Source organism: Psammomys obesus, unplaced genomic scaffold, assembly GCF_907164565.1.
Source record: "Psammomys obesus unplaced genomic scaffold, mPsaObe1.curated_primary_1811, whole genome shotgun sequence".
NCBI lineage: Eukaryota > Metazoa > Chordata > Mammalia > Rodentia > Muridae > Psammomys > Psammomys obesus.
In genome coordinates, this window is record NW_026585894.1 from 23296738 (window position 1) to 23318164 (window position 21427).

At 36.9% G+C, this 21427-nt stretch overlaps 1 protein-coding gene across 1 annotated transcript in view; it reads left to right on the forward strand.

Moving 5' to 3' along the window:
* LOC129670983 (cilia and flagella-associated protein 47-like) overlaps positions 1 to 21427 on the forward strand; it is a 446637-nt gene that overhangs the window by 242542 nt on the left and 182668 nt on the right. Inside the window, 2 exon segments of the mRNA XM_055599611.1 lie at positions 7974 to 8124; positions 10261 to 10349. Of these exon segments, the coding sequence (XP_055455586.1) occupies positions 7974 to 8124; positions 10261 to 10349 (240 nt within the window).

A 21427-nucleotide genomic window follows, 5' to 3' on the forward strand; every position in this document is an offset into this window, starting at 1 on the left:
AAGGAAGGAAGGAAGGAAGGAAGGAAGGAAGGAAGGAAGGAAGGAAGGAAAGAAAGAAAGAAAGAAAGAAAGAAAGAAAGAAAGAAAGAAAATACAGGATGGTATAGCCAAATAGTGATAATTTTAGAGAGGAAATAATTAAATCATCGAAAGAAAAGGAAAAGAGGAAAGTTCAAACAGGTGAAGAAATTGAAGAAAAAGCTGGAAAATACAGGCAGGTAAAGGAAATCAACAAAATGGTTCATGATCTGAAGATAGAAATGGAAAAATTAAAACAAAAACTGAGGAAATTATGGAGAGAGAACATACGGAAGAATACAGGCACTACAGAGGTAAGAACATTCAACAGACAACAAGAAATAGAAGAAAGAATCTCATTTGTGGAAGATACAAAGGAAGAAACCAATGTATCCATTAAAGAAACATTTAAATCTAAAAAAAAAAAAAAATCCTGACGCAGACCATCCAATAAATCAAAGACAACATGAAAAGGCAAAACCTAAGAATAATGGAAACAGAGAAAAACGAAGATTCCCCTTCTCCAAGGTCCAGAAAATATTTTCAAAAATCATAGAAGAAAAATTCCCCAATTTCAAGGAGAGGACTATAAGCATACAAGAGACCTACAGAATACCTAATAGATTAGAACAGAAAATAAAATCCTCCAGTCACATAATAATCAAAAGAGTAAATATACAGAACAAAGAAAAAATACTAAAAGCTGAAAGGAAAAAAAGGCCAAGTAATTTATAGGCAAACCCGTTACTGACTACTCATCAGAGTCTATGAATGCTAGAAGGACCTGGATGGCTATCATGTAGACCTTAAGAGAACACAGATGTCAGCACAGACTATTATACCCAGAAAAACTCTCAGTAACCATAGATGGAGGGAAAAAAAAAAGATACTCAATGAAAAAACAAATTTAAAAAGTACTTACCCACAAATCCAACTATAGAGAAGATACTAGAAAGAAAAACACAACCCAAGAAACCTAACTACATGCAAGAAAACAAAGGAAATGAATAACTTCACTATAGCAAAACTAAAGGTAGCCAAGACGTAAACACACTACCACAAACCAACATCAAAATAAAAGGATCTAATAGTCACTGGTCATTAATCTTTCTCAATATCAATGGACTCAACTCTCCAATAAGAAGTCATAGACAAACAGAATAGATGTATAAACAAGACCCAGGATTCTTTTGCATATAAGAAACACACCAAAGTTACAAACATAGATTTTACCTGACAGTAAAGTGCTGGCAGATGGTTTTCCAAGCAAACAGACCCAAGAAGCAAGAGGAATAGTCATTCTAATACCTAATAAATTAGACATTCAATCAAAATTAATCAAAGGAGGTGGAGAGGGAGAATTCATTCTCACCAAAAAAAAAAAAAAAAAGCCACAAGGACATCACAATCCTGAGTATCTATGAGTCAAATAAAAGGGCACCTGCATTCATAAATGCAAAATTATTAATGCTTAAAACACACATTAATTCAAAGTAATTAATAGTAGGAAACTTTAAACTCCACTCTCACCACAAGACAAATCATTGAGACAGAAGCTAAATAGAGAAATAATGACACAGAGGTCCTAAATGAAATGGAACTAAGAGATGTAAAGAGAACTTTTCATCCAAACACAAAAGAGTATACCCTCTTCTCAGCACCCCATGGAACCTTCTTCAAAATTAACCATATACTTGGGCACAAAGCAAGCCTCCACAGATAAAACAAAATTGAAATGAACACTTGTATTCTATCAGACCACCATAGCCTAAAACTAGACCTCAGCACCAAGAGAAATATCAAAAATCCTACACAAACATCGAAACAAAACAATTTTCTTCTTAAAGACAGCTGGGTTAGAGAAGAAATAAAGACATTAAAGACTTTGTAGAATTCAATGAAAATGAAGATACAACTTACCCAAATTTACAGGACACAATGAAAGCCATGCTAATAGGAAGGTGCATAGCTCTAAGTGCCTTCCCAAAGAAATTTGATGAAGCCAGTCTTGATGAGACCTGATAAACTAAGGTCATATGGAAGAGGAGGAGAACCTCCCCTATCTTTGGACTGGGGAAGGGGCATAGGAGAAGAAGAGGGAGGGTGGGATTGGAAGGGAATGGGGAGGGGGCTACAGCTAGGATACAAAGTGAATAAACTGTAATTAATGAAAATAAAGTTAAAATTAAAAAAAAGAAATTTGAGACATCTCATACAAGCAACATCGCAGCTTACCTGAAAGTACTAGAAAAAACAAAACAAACAAACAAAAAACAAAAACAAAAAAAAGAAGCTGACACACAAAAGAGGAGTGTGGAAATAATCAAACTCAGGGCTGAAATCAGTAAATTAGAAACAAAGAGAAAAATTCAAAGAATCAAAGAGCTGGTTCTTTGACAAAAATTTACAAGATAGACAAACTAACTAAAAGGCAAAGAGATACTATCCAAATCAACAAAATCAGAAATGAAAAGGGGGAAATAACAAATGACGCTGAGGAAATCCAAATAATCATTAAGTCTTACTTCAAAAGCCTATAAACCACAAAATTTGAAAATCTAAATGAAATGAACAATTTTTTGATTGATTCTAATTACCAAAGCTGAAACAAGAACAGATAAATAAATAGTTCTATATCCTCTAAAGAAATATAAGTAGTCATCAAAACTCTCCCATCCAAAAAAAAAAAAAAAAAGAGCCCTGAGCCAGATGATTTCAGTGCAGAATTCAACCAGAACTTGAAAAAAGAATTAACTCCAAACTCTTCAAACTATTTCACAAAATAGAAACAGAAGAAATGAATATTAGGAAACTCATTCTATGAAGCCCCAGTCACCTTGATACCTAAACCTCACAAAGACCCAACAAAGAAAGAGAATTTCAGGCCAATCTCCCTTATGAATATTGATGCAAAAATACTCAACAAAATATAAGCAGAATCCAAGATCACATCAAAGATATCCTCCACTGTGACCAAGTAGGCTTCATCCCAGGTATGCAGGGGTGGTTCAATATATGGAAATCCATCAATGTATATGTAGGTGACTCCAAAAATTCTACCAGGGAACACCTACAACTGAAAAACACCTTCAGCAAAGTTGCTGGTTACAAAATTAACGCAAAAAAAAAAAAAAAAAAAACCTCAGTAGCCCTCCTCTATACAAAAGAAAAAGGGGCTGAGAGAAAAATTAGGGAAACAACACCCTTCACAATAGCCACAAAATAGTCAAGTATATTGGCATAACTCTAACCAAGAAAGTGAAAGACTTGTATTAAAAAAACTTCAAGTCTCTGAAGAAAGAAATTAAGAAGATATCAGAAGATGGAAATAATTCCCATGCTCATGGATTAAGATTAACATAGTAAAAATGTAAAAACATAGTAAAAATAGCCATCTTACCAAAAGAAATCTACAGATTCAATGCAATTCCCATGAAATTACCAACACAATTCTTTAAGGACTTTAAAAGAAAAGTTCTCAATTTCATATGGAATAATAAGAAACCTGTAATATCTAACACAGTCCTATACAATAAAAGATCTGGAAGTATATCCATCCCTTAACTCATGCTATACTATAGAGCAATAGTAATAAGAACTGCATAGTTCTGACATGGAAACAGACCATTGGATAAATGGTATCAAATCACAGAACCTGAAATAAATCTTTGAACACATGATTTTTTTAATTTTTTATTTAACTTTTATTAATTACACTTTATTTACTTTGTATCCCCCCATAAGTCCCTCCCTCCTCCCCTCCCGATCCCACCCTCCCTCCCCTTACTGCATGCATGCCCCTCCCCAAGTCCACTGATAAGGGAGGTCCTCCTCTCCTTCTTTCTGATCTTAGTCTACCAGTTCTCATCAGAAGTGGCTGCATTGTCATCTTCTGTGGCCTGGTAAGGCTGCTCCCCCCTCAGGGGGAGGTGATCAAAGAGCAGGCCAATCAGAGGGACTGCCTCTGACATAATCTGATTGAACACATGATTTTTGACAAAGAAACAAAACCATACAATGGAAAAAAGATAGCATCTACAACAAATGGTGCTGGTCTAACTTAATGTCTACATGTAGAAAAATGAAAATAGACCCGTATCAATCACCTTGCACAAAATTGAAGTCCAAGTGAATCAAAGATCTCAACATAAAACCAGTCAAACTAAATTTATTGAAAGAAAAATTCAGGAAGTACCTGGAACTAATTGGCAAAAGACAAAATTTCCTGAACTGAACATTAACAGCATAGACTCTAAGATCTACATTTAATAAATGGGACCTCATGAAATGGAAAAAACTTCTGTAAAGCAAAGGACACTGTCAACAGAACAAAACGACACCTACAGACAATGTAAAGGTCTTCACCAACCCTACATCAGATAGAGGGCTGATATGCAGAATATATAAAGAACTCAAGAAATTAGACACCAACAAATCAAATAATCCAATTTTTAAAAATGGGGTACATAGCTAAATAGACAGTTCTCAACAGAGGAATATTAAATGGCAGATAAACACTTAAAAAATGCTCAACATCCCTAGTACCCAGAGAAATGAAAATCAAAACAACTCTGAGTTTCCATCTTGCATTGATCAGAATGGGTAAGACCAAAAACTCAGGTGACAACACATTATGGAGATGATGTGGAGAAAAGGGAAACCTCCTCCATTGCTGGTGGGAGTACAAACTTGTAAAACAACTTTGGAAATCAAACTGGTGCTTTCTTAAAAATTTGTGAATAGCATTACCTCCAGATCCAAGTATACCTCTCCTGGGTATATACCCAAATGCTGCCCCACCATTCAACAAGGACATTTGCTCAACCATATTCACAGCAGCTATATTTGTAATAGCCAGAATCTGGAAACAACCTAGATGTCTCTCAGTGGAGGAATGGATGCAGAAATTTTGCCACATTTAGACAATGGAATACTACGTGGATATTAAAAAAAAGAAAATCACTTGAGGTTTTTTTTTTTTTTTATTTTAGCTATTCTGATAGGTGTAAGGTGAAATCTCAGGGTCTTTTTGATTTGCATCTCTCTGATTGGCTAAGGATATTGTCCATCTCTAAGTTTTTCTCTGCCATTCTATATTCCTCTACAGAGAAATTTCTGTTTAGCTCCGTGCCCTATTTTTAATTGGATTGCTTGATTTATTTCTTTTTAACTTCTTTAGTTCTTTATACATTCTGGATATCAGGTCTCTGTCAGATATAGGGTTGGTGAAGATCCTTTCTCAATCTGTAGGCTGTCGTTTGTTCTGATGACAGTGTCTTTTGCTTTACAGAAGCTTTTCAGTTTATTGATTGTTGCTCTTAGGTTGTGGAGAAAGGGGAATCCTACTCCACTGTTGGTGGGAATGTAAACTGGTACAACCACTCTGGAAATCTATCTGGCACTTTCTCAGACAATTAGGAATAATGCTTCCTCAAGATCCAGCTATACCACTCTTAGGCATATATCCAAAAGATGCTCAACTACACAACAGGGACATTTGCTCAACCATGTTTGTAGCAGCTTTATTTGTAATAGCCAGAACCTGGAAACAACCCAGATGTCCATCAATGGAGGAATGGATGCGGAAATTATGGTACTTTTACACCATGGAATACTACTCAGCAATTAAAAACAAGGAAATCATAAAAAATTTCAGGCAAATGGTGGGATCTGGCAAAGATCATCCTGAGTGAGGTATCCCAGAAGGAGAAAGACACACATGGTATATACTCACTTACATAGACCTATAAGATAGGATAAACATACTGAAATATACACACCTAAAGAAGACAAACAAGAAAGAGGACCCAGGGTACGATGATCAATCCTCACTTAGAAAGACAAATGGGATGGACATTGGATGTAGGAGAAAACAATAACAGGATAGGAGCCTACCACAGAGGGCCTCTGAAAGACTCTACCTAGCAGTGTACCAAAGCAGATACTGAGACTCATAACCAAACCTTCGGCAGGGTTCAGGGAATCATATGAAAGAAGGGGGAGTTAGTATGACCTGGAGAGGACAGGAGCTCCACAAGGACCAAATATATCTGGGCACAGGGATCTTTTATGAGACTGTTTCTCCAACCAAAGACCATGTATGGATATAACCTAGAACCTCCGCTCAGTTGTATCCGATGGTATCTCAGTATCCAAGTGAGTTGCCTAGTAAGGGGAACAGGGACTGTGTCTGACATGAACTCAGTGGCTGGCTCTTTGACCTCACCCCTCCCCGAAGGAGGAGCAGTCCTGCTAGGCCACAGAGGAGGACTTTGCAGCCAGTCCTGAAGTTACCTGATAAACCAGGGTCAGATGAAAGGGGATGAGGACCTCCCCTATTAGTGGAGTTGGAAAAGGGCAAGGAGGAGATGAGGGAGGGAGGGTAGGATTGGGAGGGAATGAGGGAGGGGGATACAGTTAAGATATAAAGTTAATAAACTGTAACTAATATTGAAAAAAAAATTAAAAATTAAAAAAAAATCGTGAAAATTTCAGGCAAATGGATGGAACTGGAAAAGATGATCCTGTGTGAGGAAACCCAGAAACAGAAAAACACACATTGTACATACTCTGTACTTCAATTTTAATTGGGATATTTTGTTTGTAAATGTCTAATTGCTTGAGTTCTTTAAATATTTTAATATTAGTCCTTTGTCAAATGTAAGGTTGGTGAAGATCTTTTTCCGTGTGTTTTGGCTGAATTTTTGTTTTATTGACAGCATCCTTTTCCTTACAGAATGAGAAAGGTAACCCAGAAACAGAAAGACAGGCATAGTATACAAACTCTTATAAGTGGGTATTAGTTGCATTATATAGGATAACCATACTAAAATCTACAGACTAAGGAGGTACCTTGGGAGGATGCTCAAATCTCACTCAGAATGGCAAACAGGATAGACAGCACAAGCAGTAGAAGAGAGGAAACAGGATAGGAGCCTACTATAGAGGGTCCACTGAAAGGTCCCACCCAACAGGGGATAGAAGCAGATGCTGAGACTCACAGACAACTTTTGGAAACAGCACAGGGAGTCTTAAGGAAGAAGATTGGGGGAGGGAATAGAAAGACATGGACGGACAGAAGCCCCATAATGAGACCAACAAAGCTAAATAATCTGTGTCCAGGGGCTCCTGCAGAAACTGATGCATGAACTATACACACACATGAACTATACTACAGAGAGGATGTAGACCACGTGCTCAGAAGCAGCTGATTGGCACCTCAGTCTATATTTGAGTCACCAAGTAAGGGGAACAGGGGCTGCCTCTGTCATGAACTCGTTTGCCTGCTCTTTGACCACTTGCCCCTGGCAATGCAGTCTTGCATGGCCTCAGAGGAAGAGGATCCAGGCAGTCCTGATGAGACTTGATAATCTATGGGCAGATGACAGAGGAAGAGATCTCCCCCTTTCAGTGGACTAGGGGAAGGGAATGGGGGAAAGGAAGCAGGAACTGGGAGGAGTTGAGGTAGGGGGGCTTCAATCAGTATATACAGTGACTAAATTGTGAAAAAAATTGAAAGAACTAAACATTTTATTTCAGCTTTTAATTGATTTCTCTCAAATAACTACAGAAATGCTGCTCTATATCTAACATTATCAGATTGTACCTTCAATCTTACCTTGAGGTATTATTCTAATTCAGATATATTTTTTTTTTCAAAATTTGTTCTTCTCCACACAACCAAGAATAAGTACAGGACATGTATGCATTATTCCATACAAAATGTGTATGGATTAATATTGTTCCCTTCTAGAAAATCCAATTGGTGATTATGTTAATCATATACTTGATAGTTAAATTTAGATTATATAAATGGCTTCATGTTTCAGTGCTGTTTACTATTTGGTACAAGTAAATACAGTTCAGGGTGTAGGTACTAAACATAATGTGTACCTAATATATATTTGTCTTTTATTTCATTAAAATATTTTGTCTTTTGTTTTTTTATTAAACAGAAACCAAATTGTCCTCGTTCTGAAATTTTTAAGTCACTTCCTCCATCCTTCTGAAGCTACACTATTGTTAATTTCAAAACATAAGGGTGGAATAGGAGGCAGTACAATGGCTTTTGCTCTAAAGGGAGAAGTACTAAATTTTAAAGCAATTGTAAGTAAGCTGTATTTATTTTGTATACTTTCCATCCTGTTCCCCAGACCCCGCACTGTCACATCATGATTATTCTTCCCTGTTTTGTTTCTGTTCTGCTCTTAGTCCTTAGGTCATAATTTTGCCGTCAAACATTGTTTTCTGGTGAGGGCACTGAAATGTGATAGTTGATTCAACTATTTTTTCTGCTATAGGCACATCACCTTTTTATATATATTTTAATATTTATTTATTTATTTATTTATTGTGTGTGCATGAACATACAAATGTTAATGCATGCACATCTATGTTGGCACACTGGTGCCACAGCGTGATGGAGGTTAAAGAAAATTTGCAGGAGGCAACTCTCTCTGATGTGGACCTTGCAGATTGAAAACAGGTTAAAAGGCTTGGCAACAGGTGCCTTTACATGCTCAATCATCTGTCTACTTGGGCATTTATCTGTTTATCTGCAGTTTTCTATAGAGACAATCTATTGTACAGCTCATGATAATGCTACATTTATTGAAGAATGATGATGTTCTTGACTGAATTCTACATGTTCATATCTCTAGCAATGGGGCAGAAATACATTGGTAGATTTCTATAAACATCTTGTTTAAATATTTGATGCCTTTTGGTATGGATCTGGGAGGGAAAAAACTCAGTTCTGTTTAAGGGACAGGCCACTGAGAGTTTGACCATACTCCAGTGAATTTGTTGCAAGGGTGGAGGATGGCAATGGATGTACTAGGTAATGAGTGTGATCAGTGTGCATGATGTGACATTCCCAAAGAATTAATAAAATACTATGTTGAAAATATATACCATGTATATATGGTAAAGTCAAGCAAACTTTTTGCCAGTATTCTGTGTATATTATAAAATGAAGACAATACAAGGCCAGAGTATAAAGTGCAAAGAATGACTCTAAAAGTATTAAGTGGTAGCTATATATAAGAAGAGAACACCAAAGGTGTTCACATGGATAGACTGACTTAATAGACAGTATACCCCAAACAAGAGGTTGTTATTTCTTTCTATGATATGTTGTTGTCTTCTAGTTTCCTCTTTAGTAATGAACACTTGACATTTCCCAATTCTGGCACATACATTCTCTGAAACAGTGTCACATTCATTCTATGAAATAATATCATATATAATCCTCTGAAACAGTGTATTACTTTATCACATGTAGTGCAATGACATGGCTGATTTTATCACTTCATTAACCTCAATACAGGGGAGAAGATCTAGAAACAATGCCTGAATGCTATGCAGGTCTGAATACATCTCCCTCTTCCCAGGTCAATGGGAAGTAGATGACGTAATAATGGAGAAAATATTTAAGACAATAACACCTTACTATACCTGTAAATTTCTAAAATTTTTTTACAGAAATTTTTATTTTATATCTGTGCTTTCATTTATCATGTCATTATAACCACCTCAATATGAATATGCACATTTTGCAAATATATACCTGCCTTTATCTTAGGTGATAGATAAAAATACATAATATATATTTTACAATTCACAGATAGAGATCCTATCTGATTACTTATGAAATCATTACTTGTTCACTCATGAAATTAGTTGAAGGAAATCAACAAAGATATTCAAAAACATATTTTTTAATTATTAACACATTATTGTGACTTAAGTAAATACATTTTATCTTATCTGAATTTTAATCATCAATTATTTGTGAGGGAATGAATTTTATTATTTCTTACAATAATTAAGTGGACACTAAGTTTTTGATATTGAGTTCATAATTAAGTTGAAATAAAAATAGATATTCTGGGTTTTTTTGTATTTGCTTTTATTTTTTTGATTTTTTGATTTATTATTTTTTAATTTTTTATATTCATTACAATTTATTCACTTTATATCCCAGCTGTAGCCTCCTCCCTCATTCCCTCCCAATTCCCACCCACCCTCCCTTATCTCCTACCTACCCCTCTCTAAGTCCAGGTGGTTTCCTTAGTAAGGGGAACAGGGACTGTCTCTGACATGAACTCAGTGGCGGCCTCTTTGACTACCCCCCACCCCAAGGGAGAAGTAACCTTGATAAGACACAAAGGAAGACAATGCAGCCAGCTATGATGAGATCTGGATTTTGACATTATTATATTGTGACTTTTTTAACTTTAGGATATTTTAAAATATAAAGTTCCTTGTTATCAAAGGAAAGAAGTTACTGTGAAGGTGAAAAACCCCTTTCCAACTGGTGGAGAGTTTCGGTAAGTTATTGTTTTAATGTAAATTTATTGATGTTCACTATATTCAATAAAAATGAATAAATGTCTTTTCCTCTTCAGTATGATTTGTCTAAGGATAAATTGCATGTACTTGAGGTTTCTATGGACTTAAAAGTATCAGCAAACGAAATAGAAAATCTTTATAATTCAAAGTCATGTAATATATATATATATATATATATATATATATATGTATTGTGACAGAAAGTATCAATATAATAATACAAAATGCTTTATATTTAACATTTGATAATTACATATTATTTGGCAATTTGTTACATTTTGAATGACTGTCTAAGCTTTTAAAGATTTATTATCAGTAATATCACTCATAATTGATTAAGCAAAAGTAATTTAGTTGAAATAGTTATTAAGGAATTGATGATTTCTGTATCTACACAAAGTGAAATTTACTGGTGTTCTCTTCAGCAAATTTTTCATATCTTTTTGAGTCTCTAGCTCCAGAATTTCTTCCTGGTTATTTTTAATAATCTTTCTTGATGATGCTACATTGTATTTGATGTTACATTGACTTAACACTTTCTTTTATTTCTTTAATATGTTTCTATAGTTCTTTGAAGGTATGAGTAATGACTAACATGAATTTGTTCCCTGTTAAATCTGATAATGATTCAGTCACCCATTTCCATTTTCCTTTCTTTATGTGTTTCATAGTTTTTCATTTACTGACTTTAAATAGTTTTCCTTCTTTTTTAAGAGTGGCAGAAGTTATATAATCAAAATATTCAAAATACACTGTTTGACATTACAGCCAGTCTTGATGAGACCTGATAGGCTAGTGTCAAATGGAAAGGGAGGAGGAACTCACCTATCAATGGACCTGGAGAGGACCATGACAGGAGAAGAAGGAGGGAGGGTGTGATTCAGAGGGAATGAGTGAGGGGGCTACAGTTGGGATACAAGGCAAACAAAATGTAATTAATGTAAAAAATAAAAATTTAATTAAAAAAGAGTAACAGAAGTTATACAATCAAAATAGTCAAAATACAGTGTTTGAAAATATTAGAACACAGATAGAAACAGTCAATGGGCAGCTCAAGCTTTAAATTATTTTTCTTTTTTCCTTTTTATTTTTTATTTATTATAATTTATTCACTTTGTATCCCAGCTGTATCCCCATCCTTTGTCCCATACAATTCCCACCCTCTCTCCCTCTTCTCCTCCCATAACCCTCCCCAAGTCCACTGATAGGGGAGGTCCTCCTCCTCTTCCATCTGACCTTAACCTATCAGATCTCATCAGGACTGTCTGCATTGTCTTCCTCTGTGGCCTGGTAAGGCTGCTCCCCACTCAGGAGGAGGTGATCAAAAAGCCAGCCACTGAGTTCATGGCAGACACAGCTCCTGTTCCCCTTACTAGGGTACCCACGTGGCGACTGTGCAGCCATGGGCTACATATATGCAGGGGATGAAAAACCACATGATCATTTCCTTAGATGCTAAAAGAGCATTTGACAAAATCCAACACCCATTCCTGCTTAACGTCTTGCAGAGATCAAGAATACACATACCTAAACATAGTAAAGAAAATGTACCGCAAGCTTATAGCCAACATCAAACTAAATGGAGAGAAACTTAAATCAATCCCACTGAAATCAGGGACAAGAGAAGGCTGCCCACTTTCTCCTTATCTCTTCAACATAGTACTTGAAGTCCTACCTAGAGCAATAAGACAAGTAAAAGCAAGCAAGGGGATACAAATCAGAAAGGAAGATGTACTTTTTTCAAACATTGTATTTTCATTACTTTGTTTGTATACCGTCCACTCTTCTAACTACTCTTAAATCCCCCCTCTTGTGTTCTAACCTCCAAAAGAAGAGCAAAGATGCAGATCAAAGTAAACAAAAAATACCAAATTAAAACAAACCAACAAAAAACTTAAACATATCCAATGTCTCTCAACTGGAGATAACTGAATTTGAGTAACAATTAGCATCTTCATTAGATATAGGGCCTTATGTCCAATCGCCCTTCATCTCTGTGCCAGGATTTTATCTCGCTTGGACAAGTGCAGACATTGCTGTCACAGTCTCTATGAGTTTATGTGTGCATCCTTCCTCTTTTCTCTGGAAGGCACTGTTTCTTTGGAATGGTCCACCATCTCTGCCTCTTGCAATTTTTATGCCTCCTCTTCCACATATGTCCCTGAGACTTGATAAAGACATCCTGTCTAGGGCTGAGTGCTCTAGAGTCTCCTACCCTGAACATTGTCAAGTTGTGGGCCTCTGTGGTAAATCTCATCTACTGCAACCAGAAGCTTCTCTGGTAAAGGCCGAGCAGTGTCCTAATGTATGAGTATAGTAATATGTCATTAGGAGTTGTTTCATTTATATGTTCATTTTATTGCCACTATTGTGGTAGAATAATAGTAGTAGGTTTTTCCCTAGGTCTCAAATCCTAATTTAGTCTCAGGTTCTTGGCTGCTTTAGAAGTACCTTCTATGGGTTCTATCTTATGCAGTGGGTCTTAAATCTAACCAAATAATGGTTGTTTACTCTGATAATATTTGTGTGACTATTGATTGTACCAGTGTCTTTCAGGTAGTCACTCTTGTAGATTGCAGAGCTTGTAGCTGGTTAATACTGGTGTTTATTTTTCTCGTTGGGTAGCATGGATAGTACCTTCTAGCAACATGAACACTAGTCAATAGGGGTGAAGTTCTTAGTTGGGCACAAGCTTAACTTCATTGATGTCATAGTGATATCTTTAGCAATAGAGCCTTGCTGTCAGGTTGAGGAGAGTAACTAATAACACTGGCAAAAGGTTTTAATGTTTGGCAGAAAGATCTTTGTCACTGTTAGCCAATGTAAATGGGTTAGTAATGTACATGTTCAACAGAATGTATATGTTTCACAGTTTCTATGAAAGATTCTGGACATATTTGAATAAGTATTATACACATTCTAAGTACTCGTTCTATCTCCCCAAGGCCTATTTATTTATTTTATGTTTATTAACATTTTATTTATTATTCATTATAATTTATTCACTTTGTATCCTGATTATCCCCATCCCTCATCTCCTCCCAGTCTCACTCTCCCTCCCTCTTCTCCCCTTAAGTCACTTCCCTAGTCCACTTATAGGGGAGGTTCTCTTCCCCTACTATCTGAGGCTAGCCTATCAGGTCTTATCAGGACTGGCTGCATCATCTTCTTCTGTGGCCTGATAAGGCAGCACCCCCCCCAAAAGAATGTGATCAAAGAGCTGCTCACTGAGTCCATGTCAGAGATATCCCTGGTACCCATTTCTAGGGAACCCACTAATGAGACTGACCTGCGTTTGGGCTACATCTGAGCAGGGGTCTAGGTCCTCTCCATGCATGATCATTGGTTGGAACATCAGTCTCTGCAGGACCCCCTGGGCCCATATTTTTGGATCTCTTCTTCTCCTTGTTGAGCTGTTCCCTCCAGGTCTTTCTGTATTCCCCTTCTTCCATAAGATTCCCTGCACTTTGTCCAAAGTTTAGCTATGAGTCTCAGCATCTGCTTCAATATCCTTCTGGGTAGAGAGGCCCTCTGTGGTAGGCTCTTGTCCCATTTGCTCTTATATTTTAATTTTTAACTAAAATATACCATTGGCCATTTTTCTTGCATGCATGGCTGTGCCTGTGGCCTGCAAAAGTGAAAAAAATAAATCAGATCCCTGGAAAGTCTAGTTACAGAAGGCTTTAAGCTATCATGTGGATGCTGGGAATTTAATCTCTGAAAGAACAGCTAGTGCTCCTAACTACTAATCCATTTCTTTATCCCTCCCTAAACACCCACAATTTAAATTCTCTTACACCCAAGTTAACCAAATGCCTCAGTGATTGAAGGTAGTTGTTGATAATCCTGACAACCTGAGTTTGATGCCTGTGTTCCACATGATAGAAGGAGAAGATCAACTCCCTCACTACATCCTTTAACCTCTACAGGTGCACATACACAAACACAAAACTCACACAAACACACACACACACACACACACCACCACCACCACCACCACTACCACCACCACCACCACCACCACACCTCACACAGAGAGAGACTATGTCTTTCTTTAAATTAAGTAACTTTGTGAATATATGTTTTAGAGGAAAAGTATTAAAATTTCTACTTCCAGCCAGGCATGGTAGCATATGCATTTAATTAATCTCAACACTTGGGAGGCAGAGGCAGGCAGATTTCTGACTTGGAGGCCAGCCTGGTCTGCAGACCGTGTTGTAGGACAGCAAGGGCTACACAGAAAAACTGTCTCTAACAACAGCAAAAACAAATTTTCACTCCTAAAACACTCCACCCCTGGCAAGGGATTGTAAACCACTTTTCACACTAATTTCAAACAAGTTTATATGCTTTTAAATAACAATTTTCTATAGAAAGTGTTTGAATTTTTTCTTACTCAGGGAGGGCGCAATTCCTCTCCTTGGGTTCATGCACTATATCAGCAGGCCTACAATTTAACTTGTGTTAAGTTATTCAATCAGTGTCCTCCATGTGCCTTTTATCATAGTCTAAATTTACCTACAATTAGTAAAATTGAAATTATGTCATTTTAAATATATCTGGGCTATCTTTTCTTAAAGTCTACTTCTCTCCAGATGTTAATATCTTATATCTAGCTCACAAGCTACTCATATAGTGTACTTTTTCCCCCCTGAGGAAATTGCACATTTTATTTGCAGAGCTTTTAGTGGGAGAGGGCAATAATAACCTCAGAGTATATGTACTTTTAATTTTGTTTTCTTTTATTTTGCTTTAATTTAATAAAGTTGTATATTTCTAAATGTACAGTCATATGCATTCATCTTCATTACAGCTGAGTAATTTCCACTCTCTGTATTTTGTTTTCCTAAATTAGGGAGTGTGGTGGTTTAAATAGGGATGGTCCCCATGGACTCATAGGGAGTGACTTTACTGGAGGTGTGGTCTTGTTGGAGGAAAAGCCTACTGTTGGTGGGCTTTGAGGTCTCCTAGTTTTGCTGTCTGCTGATCCAAATGTAAAGCTCTTAGTTACCTCTCCAGCACTAGGATGACATTGGACTAACTCACTGAACTGCAAATCAGTCCCAATTAAATGTTGTTATTGTTGTTTGTAAGAGTTGCTGTGATCATGGTGTTTCTTCACAACAATAGAAACCCTATCTAAGATGGGGAGGAAAAGTAAGAATTTTTGTTTGTTTGTTTTTCTTGGTTATTTGGATTTTTATTGCTCAGATACTATAGACTATAGTGTCATTAAGACCAGTCACAAAGAAGATAAACAATTGTATTTTATAATTTGCTCATATTGATTTGGGTACAGTTTAGTGGAACTCAACAGTATTATGTTGCAGTAATATTTAATTTAAATTCTGTTTCATCTGTCATTATTATAGCCAATCTATATATGTTTTTGCTATTGCTTCTTGATATCTTTTATCCCCTTTCTTCTCCATTTGTCTTTGTATCCAGTGCTTGTCTTTCTTTTTTTAATAATCTTTTCATTGATTCCAATATGTAATATTTTTATATCTGCTGTCATCTGACATGTGGTAAAAATTGAAACTGGAGCAATAGCTCATTTAATAAATGTGTTGTAGTAATAGTATGAATACCTGAGTTCAATTCCTAGAACTCTTGTAAAAAGCTATTTGGGGAGGTACATGCTTGTACTCCAAGTTATGTGGAGGCAGAGAGATCTCAGGGTCTCACTCTCCAGCCAGCCTTCCCCAGTCTGTAAGCACATGGTCTCAGCCCATCTCAGAAAAAGGTGAAGCACTCCTGAAGAACAACAACCAAGGTTGAACTCTGATTTGATACAAATGAGCACATATACCCACACAGACAAGTACTACTTGAACATGAACACACATACTGTTATTAATTAAAAAGAAGAAGAAGATGCAGGGGGACAACCGATATTCTCTGCGAGAGGTTTCTTAGGGGGGTACGGAGGAAGTGGGTAGCGGGGCATGATGGGGAAAGAGAGATGGAAAGGGGGGATGGGGCGCCCTGAAAGAAAGAGAAAGAGTGTAAGATAGAGTGAGAGAGAGAAGAGAGTAAGAGAGGGACCACATGTCGGTATCAGACCTTTAAGGGGGCACAATAACCACAGTATTTTGTGGCTAATATTCACTTACAAATGAATAGATAGTATTCTGTCTTTTGGAGTTTGGTTTACCTTATCAGGATGATCTTTTCTAGTTCTATCCATTTGCCTGCAAAATTCATGATGTCCTTGTTTTTAATAGCTGAGTAGAATTCCATTCTATATATGCTCTATGTTTTTTTAATCTATTCTTCATTTGAGGGACATCTACATTGTTTCCAGTTTCTGGCTACTATAAATAAAGCTGTTATAAACATAGTTGAACATGTGTCCTTGCAGGATGATGGAGCATAGTTTGGGCACATGCCCAGGAGTGGTAGAGCTGAGGCTTGAGAAAGAACTCTTCCAAGTTTTCTGAGAAACCTCCAATGATTTCTATAGTGGACTTATAAGTTTCTTTTTTTAATATTTTATTTTTATTTTTAAATAATTTTATATATTAACTTATATCCCAGCTGTAGCCCTCTCCTTCTTTCCTTCCCAATTCTCCCCTTCCTCCCTCATTTCCTCCCTGTCCCCTTCCAAATGAGTCCACTGAGAGGGGGTGTCCACCTCTCCTTCCATCTGGCCCTGGCTTATCAGGTATATTCAGGATGGTTGCAATGTCCTTATCTGTGGCCTAGCAAATGCTGTTCCTCATTCAGGAGGGAAGGGGCAGCTCAGTAGTTCATGTCAGAAACAATTCCTGTCCCCCTTACTAGGGAACCCACTTGGATACTGAGCTACCATGGGCTAAGTCTGAGCAGGGGTTGTAGGTTATATCTATGCATGGTCCTTGGTTGGATAAACAGTCTCATAGAAGAAACCTGGGCTCAGATATATTTGGACCTTGTGGGGCTCCCTGTCCCCTCTAGGATATACTAATTCCTCCTTCCTTCATATGATTCCCTACACTATGCCGAAGGCTTGGTTATGGGTCTCAGCATCTTCTTTGATACACTGCTAGGTAGAGTGTTTCAGGTGCCTTCTGTGGTAGCCTACTGTCTTGTTACTTGTTTTCTCCTATTTCCAATGTCCATCCCCTTTGTCTTTCTAGATGAGGATTGATCATCTTACCCCTGGACATCTTTCTTGTTTATCTTCTTTAGTTGTACATATGTTAGTATGTTTATCCTATCTTATAGGTGTATATAAGTGAGTATATACCATGTGTGTCTTTCTGCTTTTGGGATACCTCACTCAGGATGATTTTTTCTAGATCCCACCATTTGCCTGCAAAATTCATGATTTCCTTGTTTTAAATTGCTGAGTAGGATTTGTTGAGTAAAAGTACCACAATTTCTGTATCTATTCCTCAACTGAGGGACATCTGGGTTGTTTCCAGGTTCTGGCTATTTCAAATAAAGCTGCTAGAAAGATGATTGAACAAATGTCCCTGTTGTGTATTTGAATATCTTTTGGATATAAGGTTAGGAGTGGTATAGCTGGATCTTGAGATAGCACTAGTCCTAATTGTCTGAGAAAGCGCCAGATTGATTTCCATGGTGCTTATAACAGTTAACACTCTCACCAGCAATGGAGGAGGATACTGCTTTCTCTACAACCTCTCCAGCATGTGTTGTCACTTGAGTTTTTTATCATAACTATTCTGATAGATGTAAGGTGAAATCTCAGGGTCTTTTTTATTTGCATCTCTCTGATTGGCTAAGGATGTTGTCCATCTCTAAGTTTTTCTCTGCCATTCTATATTACTCTACAGAGAAACTTCTGTTTAGCTCCGTACCCTATTATTAATTGGATTGCTTGATTTATTGCTTTTTAACTTCTTTAGTTCTTTATATATTTTGGTTATCAGCCCTATGTCAGATATAGGGTTGGTGATGATCCTTTCCCAGTCTGTAAGCTGTCATTTTGTTTTGATGACTATGTCCATTGCTTTACAGAAGCTTTTTGCTTTCATGAAGTTTATCGATTCTTGCTATTAGAGCCGGTGCTGATGGTGTTCTGTTCAGGAAGTTGTCTCCTGTGCCAATGAATTCCAATGTCTTACCCACTTTTTCTTCTAACTGATTTAGTGTATTTGGTTTTATGTTGAGATCTTTGATCCACTCGGACTTTAGTTTTGTGCAGGGTGATGAGTATGGATCTATTTTCATTTTTCTGCGTGTTGACATCCATTTGGACCAGCACCATTTGTTGAAGATGCTGTCTTTTTTCCATTGAATGGTTTTTGGCTTCTTTGTCAAAAATCAAGTATTCATAGGTGTGTGGGTTTATTTCTGGGTCTTCTATTCGGTTCCATTGATCCACCTTTCTGTTTCTATGCCAGTACCAAGCAGTTTTTATTATTATTGCTCTGTAGTACAACTTGAGATCAGGGATGGAGATACCTCCAGAAAATCTGTTGTACAGGATTGTTTTGGAAATTCTGGGTTTTTTATTTCTCCATATGAAGTTGAGAGTTTTTCTTTCAAGGTCTGTAAAGAATTGTGTTGGTATTTTGATGGGAATTGCATTGAATCTGTAGATTGCTTTTGGCAGGATGGCCATTTTCACTATGTTAATCCTACCGATCCATGAGCACGGGAGATCTTCCCATCTTCTGATGTCTTCTTCGATTTCTTTCCTCAGAGACTTGAATTTTTTTTTTCAAACCTGTCTTTCACCTGCTTGGTTAGAGTCACCCCAAGGTATTTTATGTTATTAGTGGCTATTGTGAAGGGTGTTGTTTCCCCAATTTCTTTCTCGGCCCTTTTGTCTTGGGTATACAGGAAGGCTTCTGATTTTTTTGAGTTAATTTTGTATCCAAACACTTTGCTGAAGGTGTTTATCAGCTGAAGGAGTTCTCTGGTTGAGTTTTTGGGCTCACTTAGGTATACTATCATATTATCTGCAAATAGTGAAGCTTTGACTTCTTCCTTTCCGATTTGTATTCCCTTGATCTCCCTTACTTGTCTTATTGCTCTAGCTCGGACTTCAAGTACTATGTTGAAGAGATATGGAGACAATGGGCAGCCTTGCCTTGTCCCTGATTTCAGTGCGATTGATTTAAGTTTCCCTCAGTTGAGTTTGATGTTGGCTATAGGCTTGCTGTACATTGCCTTTACTATGTTTAGGTATGCGCCTTGTATCCCTGATCTCTCTAACACTTTAAACATGAATGAGTGTTAGATTTTGTCAAATGCTTTTTCGGCATCTAGGGAAATAACCATGTGGTTTTTCTCCTTCAGTTTGTTTATATGGTTACATTGATGGATTTCCGTATATTGAACCACCCTTGCAAGCCTGGGATGAAGCCTACTTGATCATGGTGGATAATATCTTTTATGTGTTCTTGGATTCGGTTTGCAATGATTTTATTGAGTATCTTTGCATCAATGTTCATAAAAGAGATTGGTCTGAAGTTCTCTTTTTTTGTTGGATCTTTGTGTGGTTTAGGTATTAAGGCTTAGGTATTAAGGCGACTGTGGCTTCATAAAATGAGTTTGGTAATGTTCCTTCTGTTTCTATTTTGTGGAATAGTTTGGAAAGAATTAGAGTTAGCACTTCTTTGAAGGTCTGGTAGAATTCTGCACTGAAACCATCTGTCCCTGGGCTTTTTTTTTTGTATGGGAGGCTGTTGATGGCTGCTTCAATTTCCTTGCAGGATATAGAGCTGTTCAATCTTTCTACCTGGGCTTGACTTAATTTCGGTAGATGGAATCTGTCAAGAAAATTGTCCATTACTTTTAGATTTTTGAACTTTGTGGCATATAGGCTTTTGTAGTACAACCTAATGATTGTTTGTATTTTCTCACTGTCTGTAATTATGTCCTCCTTTTCATTTCTGATTTTGCTGATTTGGATAGTTTCTTTCTGCCTTTTAGTTAGTTTGACTAAGGGTTTGTCTATCTTGTTGATTTTCTCAAAGAGCCAGCTCTTGGTTTCCTTGATTCTTTGAATTGTTTTATTTGTTTCTAATTGGTTGATTTCAGCCCTGAGTTTATTTCCAGCCGTCTGCTCCTCTTGGGTGTTTCTGTTTCTTTTTTTCTAGGGTTTTCAGTTGTGTCATTAGGTTGTTTGTATGAGATATTACAAATTTCTTCTTAAAGGCACTTAGTGCTATGAGTTTTCCTCTAATTACTGCTTTCATTGTGTCCCATAAATTCCTAGAATTCATTTTCACTGAATTCTAGGAAGTCTTTAATTTATTTCTTTACTTCATCCTTAACCCTCTGTCATTGAGAAGTAAGTTGTTAAGTTTCCATGTGCGTGTAGGCTTTTTGTTATTTCTGTTGTTGTTGAGGTCCAGCTTTAGTCCATGGTGGTCAGATAATATACAGGGGATTATTTCAATCTTCTGATATCTTTTGAGGCTTGCTTTGTGACCAACTGTATGGTCTACTTTGGAGAAGGTGCCATGAGGTGCTGAAAAGATGGTATACTCTTGAATTTGGGTGAAAAGTCCTGTTAGGTCCTTTTGAATTAGGATGTTTGTAAGTGCCTTTATTTCCCTGTTTGGCTTCTGTCTAGATGATCTGTTCCTTGGTAATAGTGGGGTGTTAAAGTCTCCCACTATTAAGGTGTTGGGGTCAATGTGTGATTTAAGTTTTAATAAAGTTTCATTTACAAATGTAGGTGCTCTTGTATTTGGGGCGTAGATGTTCAGAATTGTGATGTCTTCTTGGTGGATTTTTGATTAGTTTTGGTTGAAAGTCTATTTTATTAGATATTAGGATAGCCACTCCTGCTTGTGTTTTGAGTCCATTTGCTTCAAAAACAGTTTCCAGCCTTTTACTCTGAGGTACTGTTTATCTTTGTTGCGTAGGTGTGTGTCTTGGATGCAGCAGAATGTTGGATCCTGTTTCTGCACCCATTCTGTTAGTCTGTGTCTTTTTATTGGAGACTTGAGTCCATTGATGTTGATAGATAATAATGACCATTGAATGTTATTTCCTATTATTGTGGAGTTGGTGGTGTTACTGTGATTCATTCCTTGTTTTCTTTTGATTGTTGTTGGGAAATTATCTATAACCTATGTTTTCTTGGGTG